Source organism: Xenopus laevis, chromosome 4L, assembly GCF_017654675.1.
Source record: "Xenopus laevis strain J_2021 chromosome 4L, Xenopus_laevis_v10.1, whole genome shotgun sequence".
Lineage (NCBI taxonomy): Eukaryota > Metazoa > Chordata > Amphibia > Anura > Pipidae > Xenopus > Xenopus laevis.
Window position 1 is genome coordinate 16492324 of NC_054377.1, and position 26724 is coordinate 16519047.

General features: G+C 40.9%; 1 protein-coding gene across 2 annotated transcripts in view; it reads right to left on the reverse strand.

The window, feature by feature from the left end:
• Nucleotides 1-26003, reverse strand: part of igf2.L (insulin like growth factor 2 L homeolog) — a 38172-nt gene extending 12169 nt beyond the window's left edge. Inside the window, exons 1-2 of one of the 2 annotated variants that reach the window (XM_018256660.2) lie at nucleotides 25625-26003; nucleotides 6358-6520 (exon numbers count right to left, since the gene is read on the reverse strand). In XM_018256660.2, the coding sequence (XP_018112149.1) occupies nucleotides 6358-6520; nucleotides 25625-25711 (250 nt within the window). In that variant the 5' untranslated portion in view covers nucleotides 25712-26003. 2 annotated transcript variants of the gene reach the window in all.
• Between the last annotated feature and the right edge of the window lie 721 nt (nucleotides 26004-26724).

Consider the following 26724-nt stretch of genomic DNA (forward strand, 5'->3'; position numbering starts at 1 on the left):
CTTGCCGCTCATGTGCCTTCGCATAGAAGTTGTACCTATGTGGCTGTTGGGCTTACCAAGGCTCAGTTTCTGACTGCACTCATTGCAAATTACAATGCTTTTGTCAGAGGCACACACATTAAAAAAATCCCACACTGCTGACTTTTTGGAAGTGTGCGATCTGGCGGTAACAGTAGAAGTTGGCGGAGTTGGCGGTATTGGCGGCAATGGCGGGTGCGTTGGCCGGCTGAACACAGGTGCCGATACATGTTGTTGCCCTGCTGATCCCTGCGGGCTGTCCTCCCTGCTTCTTCTAAGTCTTATTCTCCTACTGCCTCTCTGACTCTCCGTCTCTCCATCTGAACTACCCTCCTCTTGCTCTCTTCTACTAGGCACCCACAAAACATCAATCTCCTCATCATCATTCTCCTCAGATGCATCAATTTCTTCTGACACATCACAGAAGGAAGCAGCAGCGGGGACCTCCTCCTCATCACTCATTATGTCCATCTCTATCGTGTTCTCTGCCAGAATTAAATCTGGTGTAAGGTCCTCATCTCCTTCATCTTCTTCTGGCAATAATGGTTGCGCATTACTCAGTTCAAGAAACTCATTGGAAAATAACTCCTCTGACCCCAGTGAAGAAGGGGCACCGGTGGTGGAGGAAGTGTTACGTGGGGTGGCCATAGCAGTGGAGGATGAGGAGGATGTTGTGGTAAAGTTAGAAACGGTAGAGGATGGGGTGTGCTGTGTAAGCCAGTCAACTACCTCTTCAGCATTTTGGGAGTTCAGGGTCATTGGCTTTTTAAAACTGGGAAATTTGCTAGGGCCACAGGATTGCATAGCAGCACGGCCCCTAGCACGGCCTCTGCGTGGCGGCCTGCCTTTGCCTGGCATTATTTTTAAAAAAACAACAACAACAACAAAAACTCAGTTGGTTTTTCTGGAAACGATAATACACACAGCTAGATGGCGGGTTGAAGAAAACACTGTGCAAATAATGCCTACAAAGTCAACGTATACACTACTACAGCGGTGGATACGGATTACGTAAAATATATGAATGCTGCTTGAAAAAAGTAACTCAAGTGGTTTTTCTAGAGACGATAATATTATCAATATTTAGACAAAATGTGAACAAGCTCACACAGCTCGATGGCGGGTTGAAGAAAACACTGTGCAAATAATGCCTACAAGGTCAACGTATACACTACTACAGCGGTGGATACGGATTACGTAAAATATATGAATGCTGCTTGAAAAAAAGTAACTCAAGTGGTTTTTCTAGAGACGATAATATTATCAATATTTAGACAAAATGTGAACAAGCTCACACAGCTCGATGGCGGGTTGAAGAAAACAGTGTGTAAATAATGCCTACAAGGTCAACGTATACACTACTACAGCGGTGGATACGGATTACGTAAAATATATGAATGCTGCTTGAAAAAAAGTAACTCAAGTGGTTTTTCTAGAGACGATAATATTATCAATATTTAGACAAAATGTGAACAAGCTCACACAGCTCGATGGCGGGTTGAAGAAAACACTGTGCAAATAATGCCTACAAGGTCAACGTATACACTACTACAGCGGTGGATACGGATTACGTAAAATATATGAATGCTGCTTGAAAAAAAGTAACTCAAGTGGTTTTTCTAGAGACGATAATATTATCAATATTTAGACAAAATGTGAACAAGCTCACACAGCTCGATGGCGGGTTGAAGAAAACAGTGTGCAAATAATGCCTACAAGGTCAACGTATACACTACTACAGCGGTGGATACGGATTACGTAAAATATATGAATGCTGCTTGAAAAAAAGTAACTCAAGTGGTTTTTCTAGAGACGATAATATTATCAATATTTAGACAAAATGTGAACAAGCTCACACAGCTCGATGGCGGGTTGAAGAAAACAGTGTGCAAATAATGCCTACAAGGTCAACGTATACACTACTACAGCGGTGGATACGGATTACGTAAAATATATGAATGCTGCTTGAAAAAAGTAACTCAAGTGGTTTTTCTAGAGACGATAATATTATCAATATTTAGACAAAATGTGAACAAGCTCACACAGCTCGATGGCGGGTTGAAGAAAACAGTGTGCAAATAATGCCTACAAGGTCAACGTATACACTACTACAGCGGTGGATACGGATTACGTAAAATATATGAATGCTGCTTGAAAAAAAGTAACTCAAGTGGTTTTTCTAGAGACGATAATATTATCAATATTTAGACAAAATGTGAACAAGCTCACACAGCTCGATGGCGGGTTGAAGAAAACACTGTGCAAATAATGCCTACAAGGCCAACGTATACACTACTACAGCGGTGGATACGGATTACGTAAAATATATGAATGCTGCTTGAAAAAAGTGACTCCGGTGTTTTTTCTGGAGACGGTAATATTATGGATATTTAGACAGAATGGGAACAAGGTCACACAGCTCGATGGCGGGTTGAAGAAAACAGTGTGCAAATAATGCCTACAAGGCCAACGTATACACTACTACAGCGGTGGATACGGATTACGTAAAATATATGAATGCTGCTTGAAAAAAGTGACTCCGGTGTTTTTTCTGGAGACGGTAATATTATGGATATTTAGACAGAATGGGAACAAGGTCACACAGCTCGATGGCGGGTTGAAGAAAACAGTGTGCAAATAATGCCTACAAGGCCAACGTATACACTACTACAGCGGTGGATACGGATTACGTAAAATATATGAATGCTGCTTGAAAAAAGTGACTCCGGTGTTTTTTCTGGAGACGGTAATATTATGGATATTTAGACAGAATGGGAACAAGGTCACACAGCTCGATGGCGGGTTGAAGAAAACAGTGTGCAAATAATGCCTACAAGGCCAACGTATACACTACTACAGCGGTGGATACGGATTACGTAAAATATATTATGGCTGCTTGAAAAAAGTGACTCCGGTGTTTTTTCTGGAGACGGTAATATTATGGATATTTAGACAGAATGTGAACAAGGTCACACAGCTCGATGGCGGGTTGAAGAAAACAGTGTGCAAATAATGCCTACAGGGCAAATAATGCCTAAAAGGTCAACTTATACACTACTACAGCGGTAGTAAAATAAAAAAAAGTAAAATAAAAAAAAAATGAATATTAAAAAAAAAAATTAAAGTTGGTGCTGCTGAACTACTAGGAGCAGCAGATTAGCACACCAGTCCCACTCCCCAACACTGCTAGACTAATAGCACTGGGCTCTTATAGTAGTAGTAGTAGTAGTAGTAGTAAAACAACAAAAAAATAAATAAAAGCAGTCCTTACAAGGACTACTGTTATTGCAGCAGTCAGCAGATGAGATCAGAAGCAGGACAGCTGCCCACTGCAGCTACATACAGAGCACTGCAGTAGAAGGTAGATTACTAGCCAGCAAAGCTACCTAAGCTTAAATGTCCCTCAAACCCCTGCAGACTTCTGTCCCTCCAATAACAGAGCAGTATCAAAACGATTACTAGCCAGCAAACTTTCAACTGTCCCTGAAATCACTAACAGGCAGCAGCTCTCTCCCTACACTATCTCTTCAGCACACACAGGCAGAGTGAAAAAACGCTGCAGGGCTTCGGTTTTTATAGGGAAGGGGAGTGGTCCAGGGGAGAGCTTCCTGATTGGCTGCCATGTACCTGCTGGTCTGGGGTGAGAGGGCAAAAAAAAGCGCCAACAATGGCGAACCCAAAATGGCGAACGTCGCGCGACGTTCGCGAACTTCCGGCGAGCGCGAACACCCGATGTTCGCGCGAACAAGTTCGCCGGCGAACAGTTCGCGACATCTCTAGATGTAACTGGAGAATATATAGGAAACAAACTGGTGTAATAATAGAAAACTACCAATAATAATTGTGCACACAAGTAGATAAAATCGATCATCCAACTGCATATTAGAGTGCACTGATAGCTAAAGTTTCCTGTTCGACCCGTGAGGACGCTTGTCATTTCCTGAGAGTTTAATTTAATTAGTATAGGGTACTGAACTGAAATTATAAGTGTTTTTCATTTGTGGACGAATAAGTAGGTTTATTGCATGTGTTTGATGTAGGATTATTTAATGTTTTTGGCACAGACCCATCTCTCCATGACAGTTTGGCTTTCGGTCAGTCCAATTCCCCGTGCTTGACTTGAGCTGGCTTTGATGAGCACTTTCCTTATCCCAGGTGTCAGCTGGGGAAATGGGCCAGTAGGACACACTAGTAACTCCATGCTGAGACTGCACTTTTGTGCTCCGGAAAGTGGAAAAAGTGTAGATGGAAATATATATGATCAGAAGGCAAATATACATATAAAACTTGGTGTTTTTACAGAAGTGATATGCCTGCTAGTTAGTTAGGTCCCATTCCTATATGTCTACAAACCACAGTGGATTTAATGTTGTTTCTCAATGTGTTTGGATTTAGAAGTAAAACTCTGACTCATAATGGAATTTCACTATACCGGTAATTACAAACTAGCCAACACGTTAACATGGTATATAATTTGCACTAAAAGGTAAAACACCTTGTTGTTTTGGCTGTCTGTGAAGTGCTAGCAGTTTGTATTTTCACTAGATTTTGTTTCAATTTCTATTGCCCCCACTTCTATTGAAGTTTATTAATGTGGACCAAGAACAATGATGATTATAAAGTAAACTAATTTGAATGTGTCTCTGGGTTTTTTTGTTTTAGAGTATTTTATCATCTAGAAGCATATTTACTTGCAACCAATGGGTCATTACAGAGAAAGCAGCCACAAACATTGGTGGTGTTGCTGTACTACAGCTACCAGCATGCTTTTACTCTTACTGATATGTTGAAGCATGCTGGGAGTTGTAGTCCTGTAGTGTTTCAACAGGGGATGGTTCATACCCTTATAGAATATACAAGGCAGCTGTAATAATGTTGTCTCAGAAAAGCCCTTTCTAACCAGCGAGACATGACTTGCCACAGATTTCCTGCATGTTTCTTTCTCTCACACACACACAACATGTGTTCAATAAATATGTTGGCAATTTCTTTTTTAGCATCCTTCCCTTGCCCCCCCCTTACCTCAAACAGCCTCCCCCCCTCTTTCCAAATCAATCAAACTGCGTTAAAGGGGAATTTGAAGTAAACAATACTCTTCCCCTCCTTCTACTCTCCCAGAGGAATGCAGGAAGCAACAAAGAGGGTCTTTGTAGGACCTGGCTGACTGAGCCACTGTCCCATTATGCCTCCTGCCTGGGTCTTCCTTTCTCCCCTGCCAACATTACTGAGCAGGACACATAGGGCAGGAATGTGCACAGTCAGCACAAGCTGCACAGAACAAACTCTTATCAGCTGTTTCGAGCAGAGAACTCTGTTCCTTTTTGGGAGCTGTCTCTGTTCTGAAGGATAGGCAGCTGCCAAGACCGAGAGGACTCAATAAATGACTCGAGCAATATTCAGGGCATGTTGTAAAGATGACACTGGAGTGGGCAAGTGGAAGGGGAGGGCAGCAAACTAGGAAATACAGACAACCAGTTTGGACCTCTTATTTTTTGAGAATAATGGGCAAACCATTTTTTTTAAAATTCAAGATGCCTACAACAAGTGACTAAAGCTGGCAAGATATGAGATCCCTCACACATAGTTTTTTAATATTGTGCAATTAGGTCACACTCAGGTAGATGCCTTTGTCCAATATATAAAGTAGAATGACTAAGGTCTCAGAAACACTGTAGGGCACGAGCAGCAGCACAGATGTCTTGATAAACCATGTACAGGGAAGGTTCTGGGTTGTGTTTGTCAACAATTGACCACAGAGCGTCGCTATGTTTCACTTCTATACCTGCAAATCCCATTCTTCTTACCTTAAACTGCTGTTCTACAGGTGGTGTCTAAATCAGAGGGGGGGAATAGGGGGTGCAAAGATGGCCTGAATATGTCACCTGATGCAACTAATATCTCAAGGGAAAGGTCCACAGATGAATGTTTCTTAATTATCATTTTCCTAAAACAAACATTCCATTGACTTATTGCTACCACAGGAAAGAAACCCCCAGTACTTAAAGATGTAATATTATTGGCAAACTCACTATAAGTTTTACTATCCCATTTCTCTTATTTTAGCTTTATAACGGTATAACTTCAGTGGTGTCATGGATGATGTTATAGCTTCGTTTTCAAAGAGCTTTAGGTATGCAAACCCCCATTCATCTTATTTGAAAGGAGGGGGGGGGGGGTTAAACATTTTCAATCTCTGTGGAAAAGATACGGCGCCAAGCCTCAGAGCCGCACATGAGTAGCAGGTGGTTGATGACATTTTATGTCTGCACATTGGAAACAGTGGACATATTAATACAATTCCTATCCACAACTGGTCGATATATATTTAGTTTCACTTACTGAAATAGAAGCCCCTGTCTCCGCAAACAAACTGCAGGGTGTCCACTAGCTCCCCGCCGCACAGGGTCTCCGTTGGTCTGTAGGCTTTAGCAGAGTCTAGGGTGTATACCAGAAAGGTGATAGAGAGGAGGAATAGATGCCTCATGACTGACATCCTTGGCAGCTGGAGAGAAGAAAAAAAACACAGGGATGTTATGCAAGTGCTGTAAAACCAGTCAGGAACTACTAACAGTCTACATATTTATTTGTATTATTAAGCACTGTAATATTACACAGAGAATATTAACTTCCTGTACTGAGGATTTTCCTTAAGACACACAAAAAGTAGTGGCGGAAGGAAATGTGCAAACTGTACATAAAGTACCTCCATGCTACTGTCTTGTACTAGACAAGACATCATAGGGCCAAAGCATTGAAGTAGCAGTCGATGTGGCCTATCAGCTGCAAGCAGCTGAGATCTGATGGTGCTGGGAGTCCTAGCTCAGTGATCCCCAACCAGTAGCTCACAAGCAACATGTTCTCACCAACCCAATGGATGTTGCTCCCAGTGGCTTCAAAGCAGGTGCTTATTTTTGAATTCCTGGCTTGGAGTCAAGTTTTAGTTGCATAAAATCATGCTTGTATTGCTCCCCAACTCTTTCAATATTTGAATGTGTCTAACAGGTAAAAAAAAAGATTGTGGACCCCTGTCCAAGCTGAACAACAACACTTATTGGGCACCCTTAATATACATGTATCTGTACCCAAATTGTCCTAATAGTTAATTGTCCTAATAATTGTCCTAATAGTCCTAATCGTCTATAATCTTCTTCTATAATCTTCTATAATCTTCTCTATCCCCAGCATATCATATATTTAGTGACAAGAGCAGAAGCACCAAGCACTATATGCCCTCAACAATGCTTCCCCCCCACCACCCATAAAAAACTTAGGAAGTAGAAACCATTGGCAGCTGGAGAGCGTTAGCACGGAAGGTGCCACTCGGGGCCCCAATTCTTAGAAAACCTAACCATGCTTTAAACAACCAGAGGGATTGATTTTCTCTGCTACAGATGAGAAGACTTTTTGGATCCAGCTGAAATGCCTGCAGAAAGCCACCCCACATTTGGCAACCAGCCACGCGTTGGAGAAGGTGTAAGACCATGTAATGCACTGGGAACTTATAAGTAGCTCTCTTTGTCATATAACTGCAGTTACCATCCATAGCATGTCAGCACTGACGTACCCTGCAGGCTGCATAGAGACAAGTAGCCATTGTGACACTGGTGTTATTCACCTGCTTATCATATGATTGCTCAGAAATCATTAGTCACCCAAACAGATCAAAGAAAATTACATTGGAGCCCTCTCCTCGCCTGTGTGGAGCAATTCCATCACAAATTGTCAGGTTACATGATGTATGTTTCCAATCTGACTCCATTAATCACCTTTGGTGCCTGAGCATTAGTAATGTATTTTAGGAAGTGAAAGGGTTTCCTGTAGAAAATCTGCAGAGCAAATATTTTTCCAAACCAAATAGTAAAGTGAAGATTAATTAACCAAAATGTGTTGATGTTCACGTCCATGTAATTTATATTTATGGAGTTGCCTATTGTCCCCTTAAGGCTTTTGTCTCTTGTACAAAGCAAAGCAAGCTGAGTAAAAGGGCTGATTATGATATGACTGGTTTCCAGGCAGAAATGTATGGCAGAAAGAAATGGTTTGTATAATATATCTTATACTTTGTAAGCCCACACTTGGCACCCTGGGGGAGTTCTTATTGTGCAGATTTAGAGGACAAGCTTTATTGCAGTGGTCCCCAACCTTTTTTCCCATGAGCCACATTCAGAGGTAAAAAAAGTTGAAGAGCAACGCAAGCATGCAAAAAGTCCTGGGGTGCCAAATATGGGTTCTAATTGGCTATTGGTAGCATCTATGTGGACCGTCAGCCTACATGAGGCTCCTGACAGTGCATGTGGTTTTTATGCAACAAAAACTTTCCTCCAAACCAGGAATTCAAAAATAATCATCTGCATCCAAGGGTTTGGTGAGTAACTTGTTGCTCATGAGCCACTGGTGCCTTAAGTGCCTTAAGGTAGCCCTCTGTGTGTAGTAATAAAGTTAAATTGAAGGATAAGAAGGATAATGGTCAGTACAGGTCCCCCTACCATATGGACCCAGTGCCACCATACCCAAGGGCTAAGGCTCATATTAATGGTGCTTGTAATCCAGTTTTTTTCATCATAATGTTCCATATGTCATTATCCCAAATACAGTGACGATCCCTCATAAGTAGTATAATATAAAAAGCAATAGTCTTCAGAGAGAGTTAAAACGTCCAGTGCCCTTTTTGATGCAAGCTGGCTATTTTGTTTTTGGGAATTTCCTTTCCCAACAACATTTAAGTGATACAGGAATAAAACAGCCCATCACTTTAGGTGACAAATGTCTTTTCTTGGAGACAGAAGGAGTCAGGTATGGAAACAATGGTGGAAAAACACAGCTCTTAGACAGTGAGAGAACTAAATATTATAGTGAGAGGTGTTTTAAACTGTCACTGACACACTTTAAAAAAAAAAAAAGCATTGGAACTTTCTTCCTGTTTACAACTTAATGATAAATTTTGTCCGTACCAACCTTCATTTCTAATTTTACCCTGGGCAAGTATATGATACAGCTTGGGCAAACATTTACACTATAGTCAAGGTACCATGCAATAGTGAAGCTTCTTACAGTTCACAAGTGGAACATCTTCAGTGTATTATTTTTTTCTCCATGGCTAAATAAATGACTTGTTGTCAATCCCCAATAAACAGAATGGGCCTGTGCTTGGAAACCCCCAGCTCTTCTGCAGTGACTGGTTCATGCTGTTATGGACGCAGGGCTACCCATACACCAGTCAGACGTGGATTCCTAAAATTAATGAAACAGCTAAAGATTTTATAAACAATGTTTTGCCTTGAATCCATTTTTATATTATGTACATAAAAAATGAATAAAATGTTCTTCTGGCAATTAATTATGCGATAATCCTTTGTTGGAACACATGGTGGGGTTTCGACCTGTTCCAAAGAACAGAAAGTCTTGAGAATGCTCAGGAACAGAGCGAAACGTCGGCCATGTATCATTTTGCAATAAAGGATAGCTGTTATATGAAGTCCCAAGAGTCCACTGTAAGTGTACTGAGAATGGGCCAAAGCTGTTATTTTACTATTTTACTATTATTTTTAAAAAGTCTGCCAGTCCATCGATTCTCCAGAGCTTTCTGTTGAGCTTAATATTTCCTTTCGTTCTCTTTGTTGTCTGTGTGTTTGACTTTAGTATAGTCATCAATCATCTCCAACACTTCTACTATTGCTTAGGAAATCCAAAAAATTTAAGGGATGGTTTAGGGTTGGTAAGAAAAGTCTCTGTCCCCATTGACCCACTGGTGTCCTGTTTTACCCCTATACATTTGTCATTTTCCCTGAGGATAAAGCACCTATTGCAATTCTGTTGTTTCTCCTCTCTATGCTCAGCTGAAGTACCCAAGGGGAGCGACAACCTACAGCCAATCAGAACATAACACAATTCACAAGTAAAAACACATGCCAAATACGAAAGCCCTCCATATCATACTGATATTAAAAAAAATAACAAAATATTGCAAAGTTTCCTAAATTCTGTTGGCCGCTAGTTTTTTTTTTTTTAAAAAAAAGTTATTTTAACTTTTTTTCCAGTTAGAGGTTTGTTTGTTTATTTTCAGCATTTAATTAAAAATCAAGGGTAGTTAAAAGAAACAAAAGGCACTGAGTCCCCTTATAGAAAAGCAGCAATGGCTTTTGACACAGTGCAGATGTTTTCTCATCCACGGCCACATCTGCTAACGAGTACTTTTTATTCCAATGGACCGTACACCTTTTAGTAGTTAGAAAAATGATTCGTTTCGCAGAAGACGTGAGTGACTGCAGTTTTAAATAAACAGGACCTTGTCCCACTGGGGCAGAAGGCCAGAAATTACTTCCTTACATCAATATCTGCAAAGCAGCAATAACAACAAGAAAAACCTAGTAAATTTCACAATCAAAACTTTTCTGAAAACTGTATGGGTTATACAGGTTACTTGGAATTGTCGGTGGTTTGTTTGAATTCTTAATAAATATTTGGCTTCTTAGTTCTCAGTAAAACATAATAGGCCTCCTTTGCTATTGGCAGGGCCTTTTTTTTGACAGTCTGCATCGTGGCCCCACATATTGCACTCAAAGTAGGGTTGCCATCTTTTCTGGAAAAAAATACCGGCCTTACTACATATTTATCTTTTTTCCCTATTAATAACATTGGGCTCAAGCATCATTTTTACCGGCCAGGTGGCAACCCTAGACATAAACCATACAGATAAGGCGATGTTAGACACAAGTCACTGGTGAGCCCTCTACTTGCCACTTACTTAGGACAAGTATTAAGTTAAGTTTAAGGAGACTAATAGAAGATGCCAGCACACCCTTGCCTTTCCAGACCTGGTGCTATGGAGGGGTTGGCACACTTGCGAGGGTTAACCCTACTTGCACTTGCTCTGTGTGCCGATGATTTTACAGTAAATGTAAGGAACCCCTGTGCCAGATAGGGCAGTGCTCTTCACCTTGGGTCTGATTTTTAATCTGGCACAAGGTGCAAAGCTTATCCCCATGGAGGGTGAGCAGAGATTATTTACATATTTATGCATATTTCGTTAAGTGGAAGGACCTATACTGGTTGACCTGCCTAGTATGTATTTCATATCATTTGTAGACTTTAATTAATTACTGCATTTCAGTGACTCGCAGAGTACACCTATTTCGCTCAATGGCTGCAAAACAAAATGGTTATTGTAGTGTATTCCATTATAAACCATAGGTTTCCTCAGTCTGTTCACCCACAGAATCCAACCAGATGTTTGCTTTCGTTATTTCAGGAGAAATAGTGCAATCAGAACCAGGTGCTTATTGGTTGTTGCCAGTTACTGGGCCCTGACAATAAACACTGTCATGAAACTAACAGAAGTGTTTACCCAGTACCAGACCATTTAGGAAACACAGACTATAGTCAGTTCTTCTGTGTCAAGGATACAGAATAATCATGCAAAAAGTTCCTAGGGGTGCAAAATATGGGATGTGATTGCAAACTGGAATTTCCTATGTGGGCTGGCAGCCTACAGGAGGCTCTGTTTGGCAGTACATGTGATTTTTATGTAACCAAAACTTGAATTCAAAAAGAAGCACCAGATTTAAGGCCACTGGGAGCAACATCCAAGAGGTTGAAGAGCAACATGAAACTGGTTTGGGATCACCACAGAGGAAATAATGGTGTCATCATGTGATCAACACCCAGAATATAATCATACTACTCTTGATGGTTATTTGGGAGTCAACTGGGATCTGAAGAACAAAAGCTTGGTTTTAAGGTGGCCATACACGGGCCGATAAAAGCTGCCGAAAGACCGTGTCGGCAGCTTATTGGCCCGTGTATGGGGCCCCCCGACGGGCTTCACCGATCGAGATCTGGCCGACTTTCGGCCAGATCTCGATCGGATGGGACGAAAAATCCAGTCGGTTCATGGCCGCATCTGTTCGCTGATGCGGTCCCGCGATCCGACCCCCGTTTCCCATGCGTTAGGATCCGATCGTTGGGCCCTAGGGCCCACGATCGGATCAGCCCGATATTGCCCACCTCAAGGTGGGCATATTGGCGAGAGAGACGCTCGTTTGGCGACATCACCAAACGAGCGGATCTCTCAGTGTATGGCCACCTTTAGACCAATGCAAACACACCCAATAGAGTAGTTAGATTATATCTCAATGTTCCCTCTTACGGCTTAGAGGGAACACTGTTATGTATGTCTTCTAAACCAAAAAGACATTCTCTGAGATCAAGTAATCATATAGCAAGGCAATACTTCCTCACTCCAGTACTGATGGGCCGACCTTCAGGCCAATGCCCATTGCTCTCAAGTGCCTAGGTTTAAAGGGGCATACATGTCAACAAGGAGTACCCAATATACACCCACATATATTTCATAGGAGATCTTCAACATTGCATTTCTCTTAGCCCCACTCTTTAAAGGGGGGGGGGATGTTAGCCAATATGAAAGTTGGTTCATTCATGGCCACCCCTTTGTGTAAATGAGTGACGGCTGGAGAAGACCAAAGAAGGGTAAAAATCACCCCCTGACAGGGTTCTTAACATAAAAATTCAGGTTCATCTAGAGATAAATAACAACTAGCACAGTAAAGGGAAAAATAACATTGTGATACGTGAGTACGTCAGTCAGAGGAAAGCCACTGACGTCAAATCTGTGTTAATTACATTTTGGTCTATTCAGGTTGTGTTTTTCTTATAGGACTGTCAGCTTTGTGATGCATTAAAATGCCATAAAATGTGTTTTTGCCACAATGAATGTGATCCCATCACATCGTAATTTGACGTGACGTTAATGCTAAATGCTATTTCATCCTGACAGATAAAAAACATGTTTTATGTCTTGGTAAGTGTAAATGGCAACTAAATATAGAATAAAAGAAACAATTCACCTGTAGGTTTAACAGGGCTGCTGTGCACACCCGGAGATTCAACAGCCCTACGAAACATGTTATCCAGAAAGCTCCATGTTATTCAAATAATCCAAATCTTTAAAAATGGTTTCCCTTTTCTCTTTAATAATAAAACATTGTCTTGTATTTGATCCTAACTAAAATATAATTAATGCAAATCCAGCCTATTGGGTTTATTTTATGTATACATGATTCTCTAGTAGACAAGGTATGAAGATCCAAATTAAGGAAAGATCTGTAAAACCCCAGGTCCTGAGCATTCTGGATAACAGGTCCCATACCTGTACTTAAATCATTAACAGAGGGGGAACAGCCGGCATGAGATTCCACATGCTGGAAAAGTGATAGCAGTGGGGAATAACCTCTCATAATAGCCCAGGCATGGCACGTGTGTGTGATTGCAGCCAAAGCTCAGTCATACACATTTTAAGCCAATAATCACATCTTCTCATAGACACTAATAGACAATGATGTTCTTGTAACTTTTCCAACTGATTAAAACAACAGATTCACCATTTTTTCGAGATGGTTTACAGGCTATTACAGTTTATTCATTGTTGTGTCCTTTATAACACAGTAGGATGGGTATGGGAGCTGTTAAGGATAGATGTACCCAGCCATCCAAGGGGTTGGTGGCTGTAGAGACAAGGCCAAAGCTGCCCGCTGAGTCAGTAATAACTTCATAGAAGCTTGGGGAAACTCTTAGTTCATAATAATCAAGCAAATCTATAGGTCAAATACAAAAATAATTCTAGTAGGAGCAGCATATTTAAGTTTGCCTTTAATAATAATAACTCAATCCCACTCTAATTCCCTAAATGGTCCTCAGGCCCAGTCTAACTATACAAGTATAGATTACTTAGTGATATATCTACCGTCTAGACTGCCAATGGCATTGAACTTGGGTTCCCCTTCTCTTATAACCTGCTCTTTTGCATGATGTCAATCAAGTCGGGAAAGCTATCCAGAATACATTGGGAAAGATAAGCATCTAATCTTGCTCATTGGGTGGTCTATGGGGTTTTCTTTTTGCAATCATAATTTGTTTTATAAGCCAATGACAGGCTTCATCAGCATATACATATAGGTGTTGACAGCCTTAATAAAGGTGAACCAATCAACGTCTATTCTAGTTAAAACGTATAAAAATTATCAAAAAATCTAGCTAGCTAAAAAAATGTTTTCCTTAGGCATGACGGTCATAAGAACTGCACACCCCTATTTTTGTTGAGTTTTGTTTTGTTGGCTCACTACACAGATGAAAGCTACTTTCTGATTTGTAGCACTGGGTTTGAGTGTCTAACACAGCGGTCTCCAACCTTTTATACCCATGAGCCACTTTGAAATGGAAAAAGAGTTGGGGAGCAACACAAGCATGAAAAAGTTTCTGCGGGTGCCAAATAAGAGCTATAATTGTCTATTTGGTAGCCCCTATTTGGACTGGCATCCTATAGGAGACTATGTTTGGCATTACACTGGGTTTTTAGGCAACCACAACTTGCCTGCAAACCAGGAATTGAAAAATAAGAACCTGCTTTGAGGCTACCAAGAGCAACATTCAAGGGGCCGGTGAGCAACGTGTTGGGGACTCACTGGTTGGGTCGATTCGATAGCATCTATATTTGCTCATGTGCCCATGTGTCCTTAACATTAGCAGTTGTATCATTATTCTTGATGTAGGTTACCCATTGATCCTAATAGGTAGTGATGGGCGAATACATTCGCCAGGCACGAATTTGCGGCGAATTCCTGTGTTTCGCCGCCGGCGATTAAATTTGCAAATCTCTTGCGAAAATTCACCAGTGAAAATTTGAATGCGGCAATTTCCGATTTTTACGTGAAAACGTTAGAAATGCTCGCTTTTTTCGTGAAAAGGTTCGAATTGCTCGATTTTGCGTGAAAACGTCTGATTTTCGTGAATTTTTCGTGAAAACGTCTGAATTTCATGAATTTTTCGTAAAAACAGGCGAATTTCATGAATTTTTCGTGAACTTTGAAATTTTGTGGGAAATTCGTGAAATGGGAGATATTCGCCCATCACTACTAATAGGTTACCCCTAACCGTTTTTTATATATATAAATATATATCTATATATATATATATATATATATATATATATATATATATATATATATATATATATATATAGATAGATAGATAGATAGATATATATATATATATATATATATATACACACACACATATAGGTATGGGATGCGTTATCCAGAAACCCATTATCCAGGGAGTTCAGAACTACGGAAAGTCAATCTCCCATAGACTCCATTATAATCAAATAATTAAGATTTTTAAAAATGTTTTTCTGTGTAATAATAAAACAGTAGCTTGTACTTGATCCAAACTAAGATATAATTAATCTTTATTGGATACAAAACCAGCCTGTTGGATTTATTTAATGTTGATCCAAATTAAAGGAAGATCCGTTATCCGGAAAACCCCAGGTCCCGAGGATTCTGGATAACAGATCCAATACCTGTATATAGCTTGAGTTTAGCTATACGCAAATATGATGATGTCACAATCCTGTAGAAGGCCAGTAAGGTCACTGTTCCCCAGTGCTTTATTATAGCAAGTCCAAATATGTGATCCTTCTATAGCTTGTCCCCTGCTGTCTGTCTGTACATTAGGGATGTAGCGAACTGTTCGCCGGCGAACTAGTTCGCGCGAACTTCGACTGTTCGCGTCCGCCGCAAGTTCGCGAACGTCGCGCGACGTTCGCCAATAGGCGTTCGCGTCAAAATCGTTCGACCATTCGACCATTCGATCGCTAAAATCGAACGATTTTCGTTCGATTCGAACGAAAATCGTGCGATCGAACGATTAAAATCCTTCGATCGTTCGAATCGAACGATTTTCGGATGTTCGAAGCTCGCAAACAGTTTGCGAACTGTTCGCATTTTTTGCCGGTGTTCGCGAACGGCGTTCGCGAACACATACTCGGCGGTTCGCTACATCCCTACTGTACATTAGGGCAAAGTGTATATGATGTACAGAAGGGGAGGTGAGGTGAGGCAGCCAGCAATCTGATCTCAAATGTTTGCAGAGGATCAACCTCCAAATACCCTGCCAGGGGTTACCAGAATCAATTCCATGAAAACACAGTGCCCCCCGTCCTTTTTTTCTTTAACACTTTATAGGATGTCGCTGCTTTCAATCAAATCTAGAATCACTGTTATGACTCGCAAGAGCCACAAAAGGGAGCACATTGATTTTCAACTAAAAATTAGCCTTTTGGCGTTTAGGCAAAATGTATGGATAGAATAGATGGAGGCCACTGCCCTTGGGATTACACAATCTATTCTTCTTCACCTCTTTATGTTAGTATGTGCTTGTAGGTTTATTTCTACAATAACTGAAAGGAAGAAGATAGTCAAACCTGATGCAAAGACACCACCTTCTTCTATCCCACAGTCACACTCCCTTCCCAGAGACTATTATCCACTGTTACTATAGACACCATCTCTCCCTACTATACCTGCTATCCCACAGTCACACTCCCTTCCCAGAGACTATTATCCACTGTTACTATAGGCACCATCTCTCCTTACTATACCTGCTATCCCACAGTCATACTCCCTTCCCAGAGACTATTATCCCACTGTTACTATAGGCACCATCTCTCCCTACTATACCTGCTATCCCACAGTCACACTCCCTTCCCAGAGACTATTATCCCACTGTTACTATAGGCACCATCTCTCCCTACTATACCTGCTATCCCACAGTCACACTCCCTTCCCAGAGACTATTATCCCACTGTTACTATAGGCACCATCTCTCCCTACTATACCTGCTATCCCACAGTCACACTCCCTTCCCAGAGACTATTATCCCACTGTTACTATAGGCACCATCTCTCCCTACTATACCTGCTATCCCACAGTCACACTCCCTTCCCAGAGACTATTATCCCACTGTTACTATAGGCACCATCTCTCCCTACTATACCTGCTATCCCACAGTCACACTCCCTTCCCAGAGACTATTATCCCACTGTTACTATAGGCACCATCTCTCCCTACTATACCTGCTATCCCACAGTCACACTCCCTTCCCAGAGACTATTATCCCACTGTTACTATAGGCACCATCTCTCCCTACTATACCTGCTATCCCACAGTCACACTCCCTTCCCAGAGACTATTATCCACTGTTACTATAGGCACCATCTCTCCCTACTATACCTGCTATCCCACAGTCACACTCCCTTCCCAGAGACTATTATCCCACAGTTACTATAGGCACCATCTCTCCCTACTATACCTGCTATCCCACAGTCAAACTCCCTTCCCAGAGACTATTATCCACTGTTACTATAGGCACCATCTCTCCCTACTATAACTGCTATCCCACAGTCACACTCCCTTCCCAGAGACTATTATCCCACTGTTACTATAGACACCATCTCTCCCTACTATACCTGCTATCCAACAGTCACACTCCCTTCCCAGAGACTATTATCCCACTGTTACTATAGACACCATCTCTCCCTACTATACCTGCTATCCCACAGTCACACTCCCTTCCCAGAGACTATTATACCACTGTTACTATTGACACCATCTCTCCCTACTATACCTGCTATCCCACAGTCACACTCCCTTCCCAGAGACTATTATCCACTGTTACTATTGACACCATCTCTCCCTACTATACCTGCTATCCCACAGTCACACTCCCTTCCCAGAGACTATTATACCACTGTTACTATTGACACCATCTCTCCCTACTATACCTGCTATCCCACAGTCACACTCCCTTCCCAGAGACTATTATCCACTGTTACTATTGACACCATCTCTCCCTACTATACCTGCTATCCCACAGTCACACTCCCTTCCCAGAGGCTATTATTCGATTATACTACTTAAACACATCAAAGAATTAAAAGTAAAGATCAACTACAAATTGCCTTACGAGGTCTCATTCTATAGTGAACCTGCCCTTTAATATAAACAGGCAGCCAAAACCAGTTCATCGTGCTTCTTCCATGAATGTCACTAGCTGTCTGTCTGCACTTGGAGGAGGTTCATCACACAACTCGTCACCAGATTTGGCTTCCATACTTCATATCTGCAACCAGCCTGACAGATTTCAGCTGACAAATTACGCACATGTCAACCTGATTCTTCTTAATGGTCCTCCCTCTCCCCCCCTCTCCCCCCCTATCCCAAAGTCTAACTCCGGATTAAAAAAGCCTGTCTGTGTTTTGTTTCAAGCGCACAATTAAACAGGGGAGAGACACTTAAAGGTGTAGAGCAAAGAAATGGGAAAGGCAGCAACATCTGCTCCTTTGTCGCGACTCCTGCATGTTAAAAGTTCCCTCATATGCCCCCTATTCCCTGTTGCTCAACAATGCAGAAGCCTTTCCAACTCTGCTCAGTCCCTGCTTCTTCAAACAATTACTGCCGAGAGAAAGCAACTGGGAGAGAAAGAGGAAGAAAAACAGAATAAAACCAGCAAACAACAGACTTTTTCAGCTGGCCTTACGCCAACCATTAACTCTCTGTTTCTGGCCATTCTCACTTGTTTTGCCTGAATATTCTCCCCTCAGGGACTTTAATATGATGGAGAGGCTTTTTTTTTTTTTTTGCTTTTAATTTCCACCCCCTTTGTTTCCAAGTAAAGTTTATCTATCCCCCTGTCCTGTTTTCCTCTCAATTACCTCGAAATGGTCTCTATATCCCTTTGCACTAAGATGTAAAATGATGCGCAGAAGATGTTTATAATGCTGCAGTGGAGCCAGGCTTGGGTTTAAGTATCCAGAAAATTTGCTTTGTCTTAAAGGAGCAATTCAGGGTTCAGGATACAATAGAATGTTTTTAGGGAAATGTACTTCTTTCTAATTATTGGCTGTTAACGGCTCAATACACATGTCAATTTTGTTCTGTCCTGTTGTTTCAATCTCTTAAAGGAAAACTATACCCCCCAAACAATGTAGGTCTCTATTAAAAGATACTGAGTAAAACAGCTCATGTGTAAAACCCTGCTTCATGTAAATGAACCATTTTCATAATAATATACTTTTTTAGTAGTATGTGCCATTGGGTAATTATAAATAGAAAATTGCCATTTTAAAAAATAAGGGCCGCCCCCTGAGATCGTAAGATTCACTGTGCACACATACAAACCACATGTAAGGTCACATGAGCCAATTAACAGACAGAGTTCTGCCTTTTGCTTCCTCACTTCTTCCTGTTACATTTAGTGTTGTAGTATTTCTGGTCAGGTGATCTCTGAGGCAGCACAGATAGAGTCACAAAATGGTGGTTCAAGGCAAGAGATGTAAAAGGGCAATATTTATGTAAATATATATTCCAGTTTGGTAAGATTCTTTAATATGTCATTCAATTTGATATAAACTATATGTTGCTTAAGTATTCATTTTGGGGGTATAGTTTTCCTTTAAGCTGGCAATAGATGTTAGGATTTTTAAAACACCAAGCTTATCTTGAAACGATTGTTTAAATGTATGATTTGTCCACTAAAAAGACCATTTAAAGCAATGTTGTCTAGTTGAAGCCAGGAAAACTGAGGGTAGCTGCCTGCTTGGCCCTGCACACAATTGGACAATAGATAGATTTAACTATGACTGATGAAAATTTTCTAACCTGGTTAGATTGACCGATGTCGGACGAAAAAGCGTTAGATGCACGATCGTTCAATTCCCACTAACCTCACGATAATTTGACGGATTGGTTGGATTGCACTGAAACTGGTTGTTCATCAAAGAAAAATCTTTGCGTCTATGGGGGCCCATCATTCATCTCTAGGCTCTTGCACTTCTGGCTGGGGGAATAGCAAATGCCCCCCACTGAGACAGTGGGGCTAAAACACTAAGTGCAGAAATGCTTTCAAAATTCCATATATTTTTGCTGATTTCCAGAGTACAGTACTTGCAACCTTCTAATAGCTAAGGTACAAGCAATAGTATGGGATCCATTATCTGGAAACTTTTTATCCAGGCCATTGACTCCATATAATTTTTTTTCTGTGTAATAATAAAACAGGAGCTTGTACTTGATCCCAACTTAGATATAATTAGTCCTTATTGGAAGCAAAACAAGCCTATTGGGTTTATTTAATGTTTACATTTTCTAGTAGACATAAGGTATTAAGATCCAAATTATGGAAAGATCCATTATCCAGAAGCCCCAGGTCCTGAGCATTGTGGATAACAGGTCCCATACCTGTACTAGAACACTGTTGCAAAGCTTCCACCTGTGTATATAAATGGCATTATTATGGCAGGTAACATGCATTGAGGCACTGGCTTTTACTTACTATTCAGTTGTATTTTGGCAAAAACACAAATAAAAAAAAATGTTTTTCACATTGCCATTGTACTTGCAAGTGTAACACACAGGGTTCCCTTGCACCCCACAATAGGAATAGGAGGCATGGGTGTGCAAGACTACATAGGTTTTCAATAAAGCATAAATATATCCATATATCAGACTCAAGCAGTGACCTAGACTAGAAAACTTCCATAGGATTAAAGGAAGAGGGACAATGGAGAAGTTAATTACTTAAACACAAAACAGCTCTGACGTATTGGGGTTTATTTGTACTTTAATCCTTTAGAAAGTAGCTGAGCTGTTATTGTTTTCCTAAATACATTCTGCATATTGTTTTGGCCTGATCTGGTGCAAAGGGTCATGAAAGCAACAGGGGGGAAAACACTCAGGAACTGCCGAGTAGATTGCATAAGAAAAGATGCATCATGTAACATTACGCTTCCCCCTGCAGATCAAGTTTAGGGAACTTCTGGCACTTTCAACAGGACTAAAAACTCCCAGCAGTCTCGGCCAACCTTCCTGCTGCAGTGAAAATGATTTCACGGCTTCCATCTTGGATGTATAATGTCACGGGGCTATTTTTTCCTACTGGACTCACCCTTTTAAGAATGGCTTGCGTACAAGAGGAGATCAGATCTCTGATCGTTTGCAAAGAAAATGATCCTGAAGGTACATGAGTCAGGGATTTAAAAAGCAACTTAAGATCACAAAAAAAAAACTGCATGTGAAGTAGACGGCATATTTATAGAACTGGAACTGTACTGCTGCTTTTCGGCAGGCTGGGTTAATATTCCCTCCTGTGGAATGTCACGGTGTATGAATGTTAAAGGAAATCTGGAACAAATCACTGCTTTGCATCAAGGGAAATGATGTGCAGAAAAATAGCAGATATTGCATGTTTGCTTAGTGATTAGTAGCCCTTTCATGATGTCATTGATGACTTCATGAATGACATAGTGACTTGTGACTAGAGCTTTAGTCATAAGTGACTTTCAAGTTGAAGACAAACTGCTTTCAAGCAATACTGCACCTATAGGGCAATGATCGGATCATACTGGGGGCCTGCAGAAAGTTGACCTCATCATTGATAGGGTTGCCACCTGTATGGTTTAGGCCCAGTATTCAGAAGGGTTGCTCAGGTCAAAACTGCCTTCATGGTTTTCCAAATTAGAGGCAACAAGGTCCCTCCCGGTGACATCACCACCTGCCCCCCCTGCCCGGATCTATCGCTGGAGAAAGGGGGAACCCTACTCATCAAAGTGTTCATGCAGTCCTCACCGTACTGGACTTTACAACCTACCTGATAGATATCTGGGTTATTTTTATCCAGATATTGGTCAAAGGCCATCATGAGTCTCATACAGGCGCCAATAAGATGCTGAAAGTTTACAGCTTTTACCACCTTAAAGGACCAGTAACATATAATTTTTTTTTAATTCATTAGTATACAACGCTAAGTCTTTATTAAGAAATAACCTCCTCTTCAGAAAAGGTGGCAGGGTGACGATCCATCGTACGGCGCTCGATTTCTCCTCCCTGGCTATCTCCTATACGGAAGGCAGGGAGGAGAAATCCAGCGCCGCACAATGGATCTCCTTTTCTGAAGAGGAGCACAATTGTTGTTTCGGTAAGTTATTTCTTAATAAAGACTTAGCGATTTCAACGTTTAATTTGTCTTTGTGGGTTTTTTTTCGTTGTATACTAGTGAATTTTTGTTAAAAAAATTGATGTTACTGGTCCTTTAATCTTATTGGAGGCCACATGGAAGCCCTAAAAGGCCATAGGGTTTCCAAAGGATTTTTAAGACCTCATAGGCTCCATGGACTTGTTTTTATGACATGAAAGACCAACCAGTGGATACATACAATCATCACACTACTAGGGGGACATTGAACAGCTTTGCCTTAGCAAAGGGATAGCAAACAGTAGACAAAACCTGAGTATAGTCTAAACAGAACTAGAATGTCTTTACAGCTTCTAATTGATGTTGCACTGTCATTTTTTGCCCTTGGTATTGATTGTAAGCTTGACAGTCTGAGAAATCTTGCTCTTTCTCTATGCTAGAAAAAATGGTTGGTCATGGTACCACTGTCTCAACTCATGCAACCGTCTTGCTCCACATTCCACAAAGCAGATGCCAGTGCCTACTACTTCTCTGTGATCTACAACAACCATGGGAATTTGTGCTCACCAGTCCCTATTGGCCAATCAAACCACTGCTCTAGCTCAGAAGAGCAAAGCAGTTTCTTTGTAAATAGTTCTAAATATTATTTGAGAAATAGAATTTATCCAGGGCTGGCTTTAGCGTGGCCCAGAGAGGACCACTGCCCTTAATCACAGGGGCCCCTTGAAGAGAAAAATGAAGATAAGGGTACAAAGAACTAAAAGGGTATTTTTCAGTCTATATATCAAGGATTGGCAATTTGTGGTCAGATGTGGCTCTACAAAGTATTTTCAGGAAACCTTCGACATAGACTTTTTTGTATGACACAACAGACCGACCAGTTCACATTTGATCATCCCACTACATGGATAAAGGCAGATAAATAGCAATCAGTGGTGAAACTTAAGCAGAACAGAAGAATACAAATTTGCTTTGGGCCCTAAGCATCACAGGGGCCCCTTAACAAGAAAAACCTATACATTTTTCAATACATACACCCAGGGATGTCCAACTTTTTGCCTATCATTTACAGTTCAACCGTTTGAGGGCTACAGGCTGGAAATTTGTTTAGATAGAGGTGGCCACAGCCGCTCAACATTTCCAGGGCCCCCACAGGTGTTTTATGTAAAACGCTCTCCAAGCAGCTACTTAAGTGCAGAATTTGGGTAACATTATATCTTCTCATGCTGAAATATTTCATTACTGTCCTATCCCCTGGAAGACCACCTACAAACTACAAAAACAGAAGATAATGGGGGTTGAATTATTCCCTGGTTTGAATTTTCAAACATTTCCCAGGCTGCGTTCAAAAATGATTTGCTAACCTTTTCACATTTCACTAACCAGTCCCCACCCTCTCTTCTTTCCCCTTTTAACCTTTTAGGTGCTATCGGGGGGCTTCCAACAGGTTGCAATGCTGCAAGACTGTCTGGCAGCTAACGGGTTTAAAGGCTTCCAGTCTGCAGGAATTACCCCATGCTCAACATATCTGTGCCATGTGTTTCTCTGTGTGGGAAGAAGACTTTTCCTACTCAGAATCTTGAGTCAGCAGTTAGTGGAATCAGTGAGTGCACGCTTTATCTGTGACACTGAACTGTAACAAGCATTCTCTGTGAGCGACGTCACAAGGGCTTGAAATGTTATACAAAGCCGCACTTCAAAGGACAGGGAAAAACAAGCATTTTCCTAGAAATGATTTAGCCAAGGGGCCCTGGAAACACACACACAGGCTCCCAGATCAGCTGCAGTTCAGGTTACATGCAGCCTCAGGGGGCGCAGACGGAATTAAAGCAGAAGTTCATTTCTAGGGGATTAGATGGGGGGGTCAGAACTTGTTACCTACCTACTGGATATTACTATCTATTAATGTTGGTAGGCTTTGGAAAGCCCTATCCTCCAAAGCCTACCAACATAAGAAGGGATGAATGCATTAGATGCATCTAAATTTCATATAATATGGTTGTTGTGTGTTGGAATGGCTTGTGATCTTGGTTCAGACATAAACACTAATCTAAGTTCTGTTTATTATTAAGTAGCTACATTAGTCTTAAGCCTTTTAACTGCAGAGATCAAGAGATCTTGATTTATTAGCATATGTGTGTATGTGCAGGCATGCCAACATCAGGCAGTGAATGTGGGTTACTGTATAATCGAAATCACTGGCTGAAAATGCAAGACCTTCAACAATCAATGCAATTACCTGGTTGCTGTTGATTCTAAATGCCTGAAACTCTTGCTTCGAAGCCCAAAAACAAAGCTAGATCAGCAATAACAACACACGCAGCTTGCAGGCTGTATAATGAAAGGGCATTCATGACTGAAACTAAGTATATATATATATATATATATATATATATATATATATATATATATATATATATATATATATATATATATATATATATATGAGTTTTTTTTAGATAGAGGTTAAAGAAAACAAATAGAAATGTAGAAAAAGTTATCCCCTGAAAATAATAAAATACTAAAGCAACCACAACAATACGATATGCAACATGCCTGTTCCGCCAATGCCCTCTAGTGGAAAGATGGAAGAACTTGGACACATTCACATTTTGTCAGCTGCTACTGTACCCCGCAGGTTTTCAAGCAAGTTTTATCATCTAGAAACATCTTTCTGGAGAATGGCGATGGAGCGGCACCATCCCCAGGAGGAAATCAAGGCATGGTTACTCTGAACGGCGAGCTGGGCATTAATTGTAAACATAGGGCTGGATTCAATTCAATGAGAGAAAGTTTATCACGTGAAAAGCCATGGACGAGATTCAATTTGAGTTGGAATTCAATTAAGAAAAACTTATCTCACTGTTCATCACGTGAAAGCTCTATTGAAGTCTATGAAAAAAAACCTGGAACTGAATTTGGAGAAAATTTTTTTTCTCCTCAATTGGAATTTCGTCCGTGCGTTTTCTTATGATAAACCATGAGATAACTTTTCCTCGCTTAATTGACTCTTGCCCAAAATCATATCAACTTGCCCCGTCATGTCCCAAAACGTACCAGGTCACTCTGGACCTTTTGTTATTAACCACGTCTTGGAAAGACTGATCACAAAGCTGCAAGTCAAACATTTTTCTACTGCTGCCAAATACGTGGTTAATAACTGCAAAACCGGTTGCACATAGACCGTACATAAATCTCTTTCTTGGATTACTTTTGTTCTCAGCATCATAGGTCTGAATGGCTCATTATCAATGGCTGTCCTGCTATTGGCTGGCGCTGCCTTACTCTTATTGAGGGTAGCTCGCTCTGTTCTGCTTTGCACCAATCCCAACAGGCGCATAAACAGCCATTAGCCATAAGCAACAAATCAACACACAAAGTTGCTCTTCATTTCCAGAAGAGCATCAGCTCAGAGCGAGACTATCTGCATGCAACGCAATAACACATGTAATCATTATCTACTATCTACTATCTGTCACTTGGTATCTCCAACCTGCCCTAGATCTGCATTATTCTTTCTTTTTTGTACAGTTTGTTTCCTAGAAATCCCTATAAAAATTGGCACAGCCTGGTACTGAACAAGCACACGTACATTTCTTTTTAAACCTCCCCAGTGGAAGGTCATTGGCAGAGACAACTACAAGTCCAGTACAAGTGCTCAGTCTCTGCACACCCCTCTCTATCCCAGAAGGTAGGTTACAAATAGAAGCTACCAAAACAACAGCAGATATAAATATTCCAGTGTGAACCCCCTATGAGAAATCCTACTGGAGTTTGTTACCTGTGTACTCCTGCTCTCCGTTTGCCTGCAGAGCTGGGCTTCTGCCTCCATGCTGCTACTTCTGTGTTTGCAACTAAGCTGTTCCATTTCTTTTATTTTCTGTAAATGTGTTGGCAGCTCCTCTGGGATTGAATGATTCAGCTTTCTCTTGCTAATGTGCTTTTTTTTCCCAATAAAACAAAAAATGGAGGTTTGGAATTTTTTTTTTCTTGTTTGTTTCACGTTGGTAGTTTTGGGTAGAGTGCACGTTACTAAGGTTGGTTTGTGAGAGAGTGAGGAAAAGGAGGAGGGTGATAGGATGTCTTTAAGTCCGTCTCACCAAGCCAGGATAATGTTGTTAGCTGCTCCAGTCCTTGGGAGACAGGCAGAGAAGGGAGCCTGCCCTTTCTTTTATACACTCTCCCTCCTCCCCCCCCCACCCCTACTGATTTAGTAGGCATGGACAACTACCTCCACTCCCCTATGGGGTGCCGTTTGTCCCAAATACATTCTGTATACAAAACTATCCCTATTACACAGAATGAATGTCTCTCATGGTATATAAGTATTTGTGACCATACACAGAGAAAAAAAATATACAAAAGACTTATTTCTATTAAAGAATGAGAACAAAATCTGGTTAGTGCACAAAAGGATGTCATTATATCACAAACTCCATTCTGTACATTTTAACAAGCAATCTGTCTCACAAATGTATAACCTCCATGTAACGGACACACTTATGTGCAGAGTTACTTACAGAATGAATTATGTAACAACAAAGTTGGACATAATATATAATAGTGTAACTAACTAGTGCATGACAAGCTAGATTTGAATGACAAAATAGATACCTGCGACAGAAAGCAAGATTTTATAGCACAGGATTCATTCTTTCCACAAAATGACAGTTTTGTTTCACAAAACAGATAAAATAACCATTCTGGGAAGCAACACTGTCAGTCACATTCCTGAACCAATAAGAACAAAGCTTATTATCATATAACAAACAAGATGAGAAGTTGCCAGCTCTGCTCCACATGGCTAAGGTTAAGTATCTGACCTGCTATAGAGAGCGCCCTCTAATGTCCCCTGTGCTGCATAGTAATAAACATGAACAA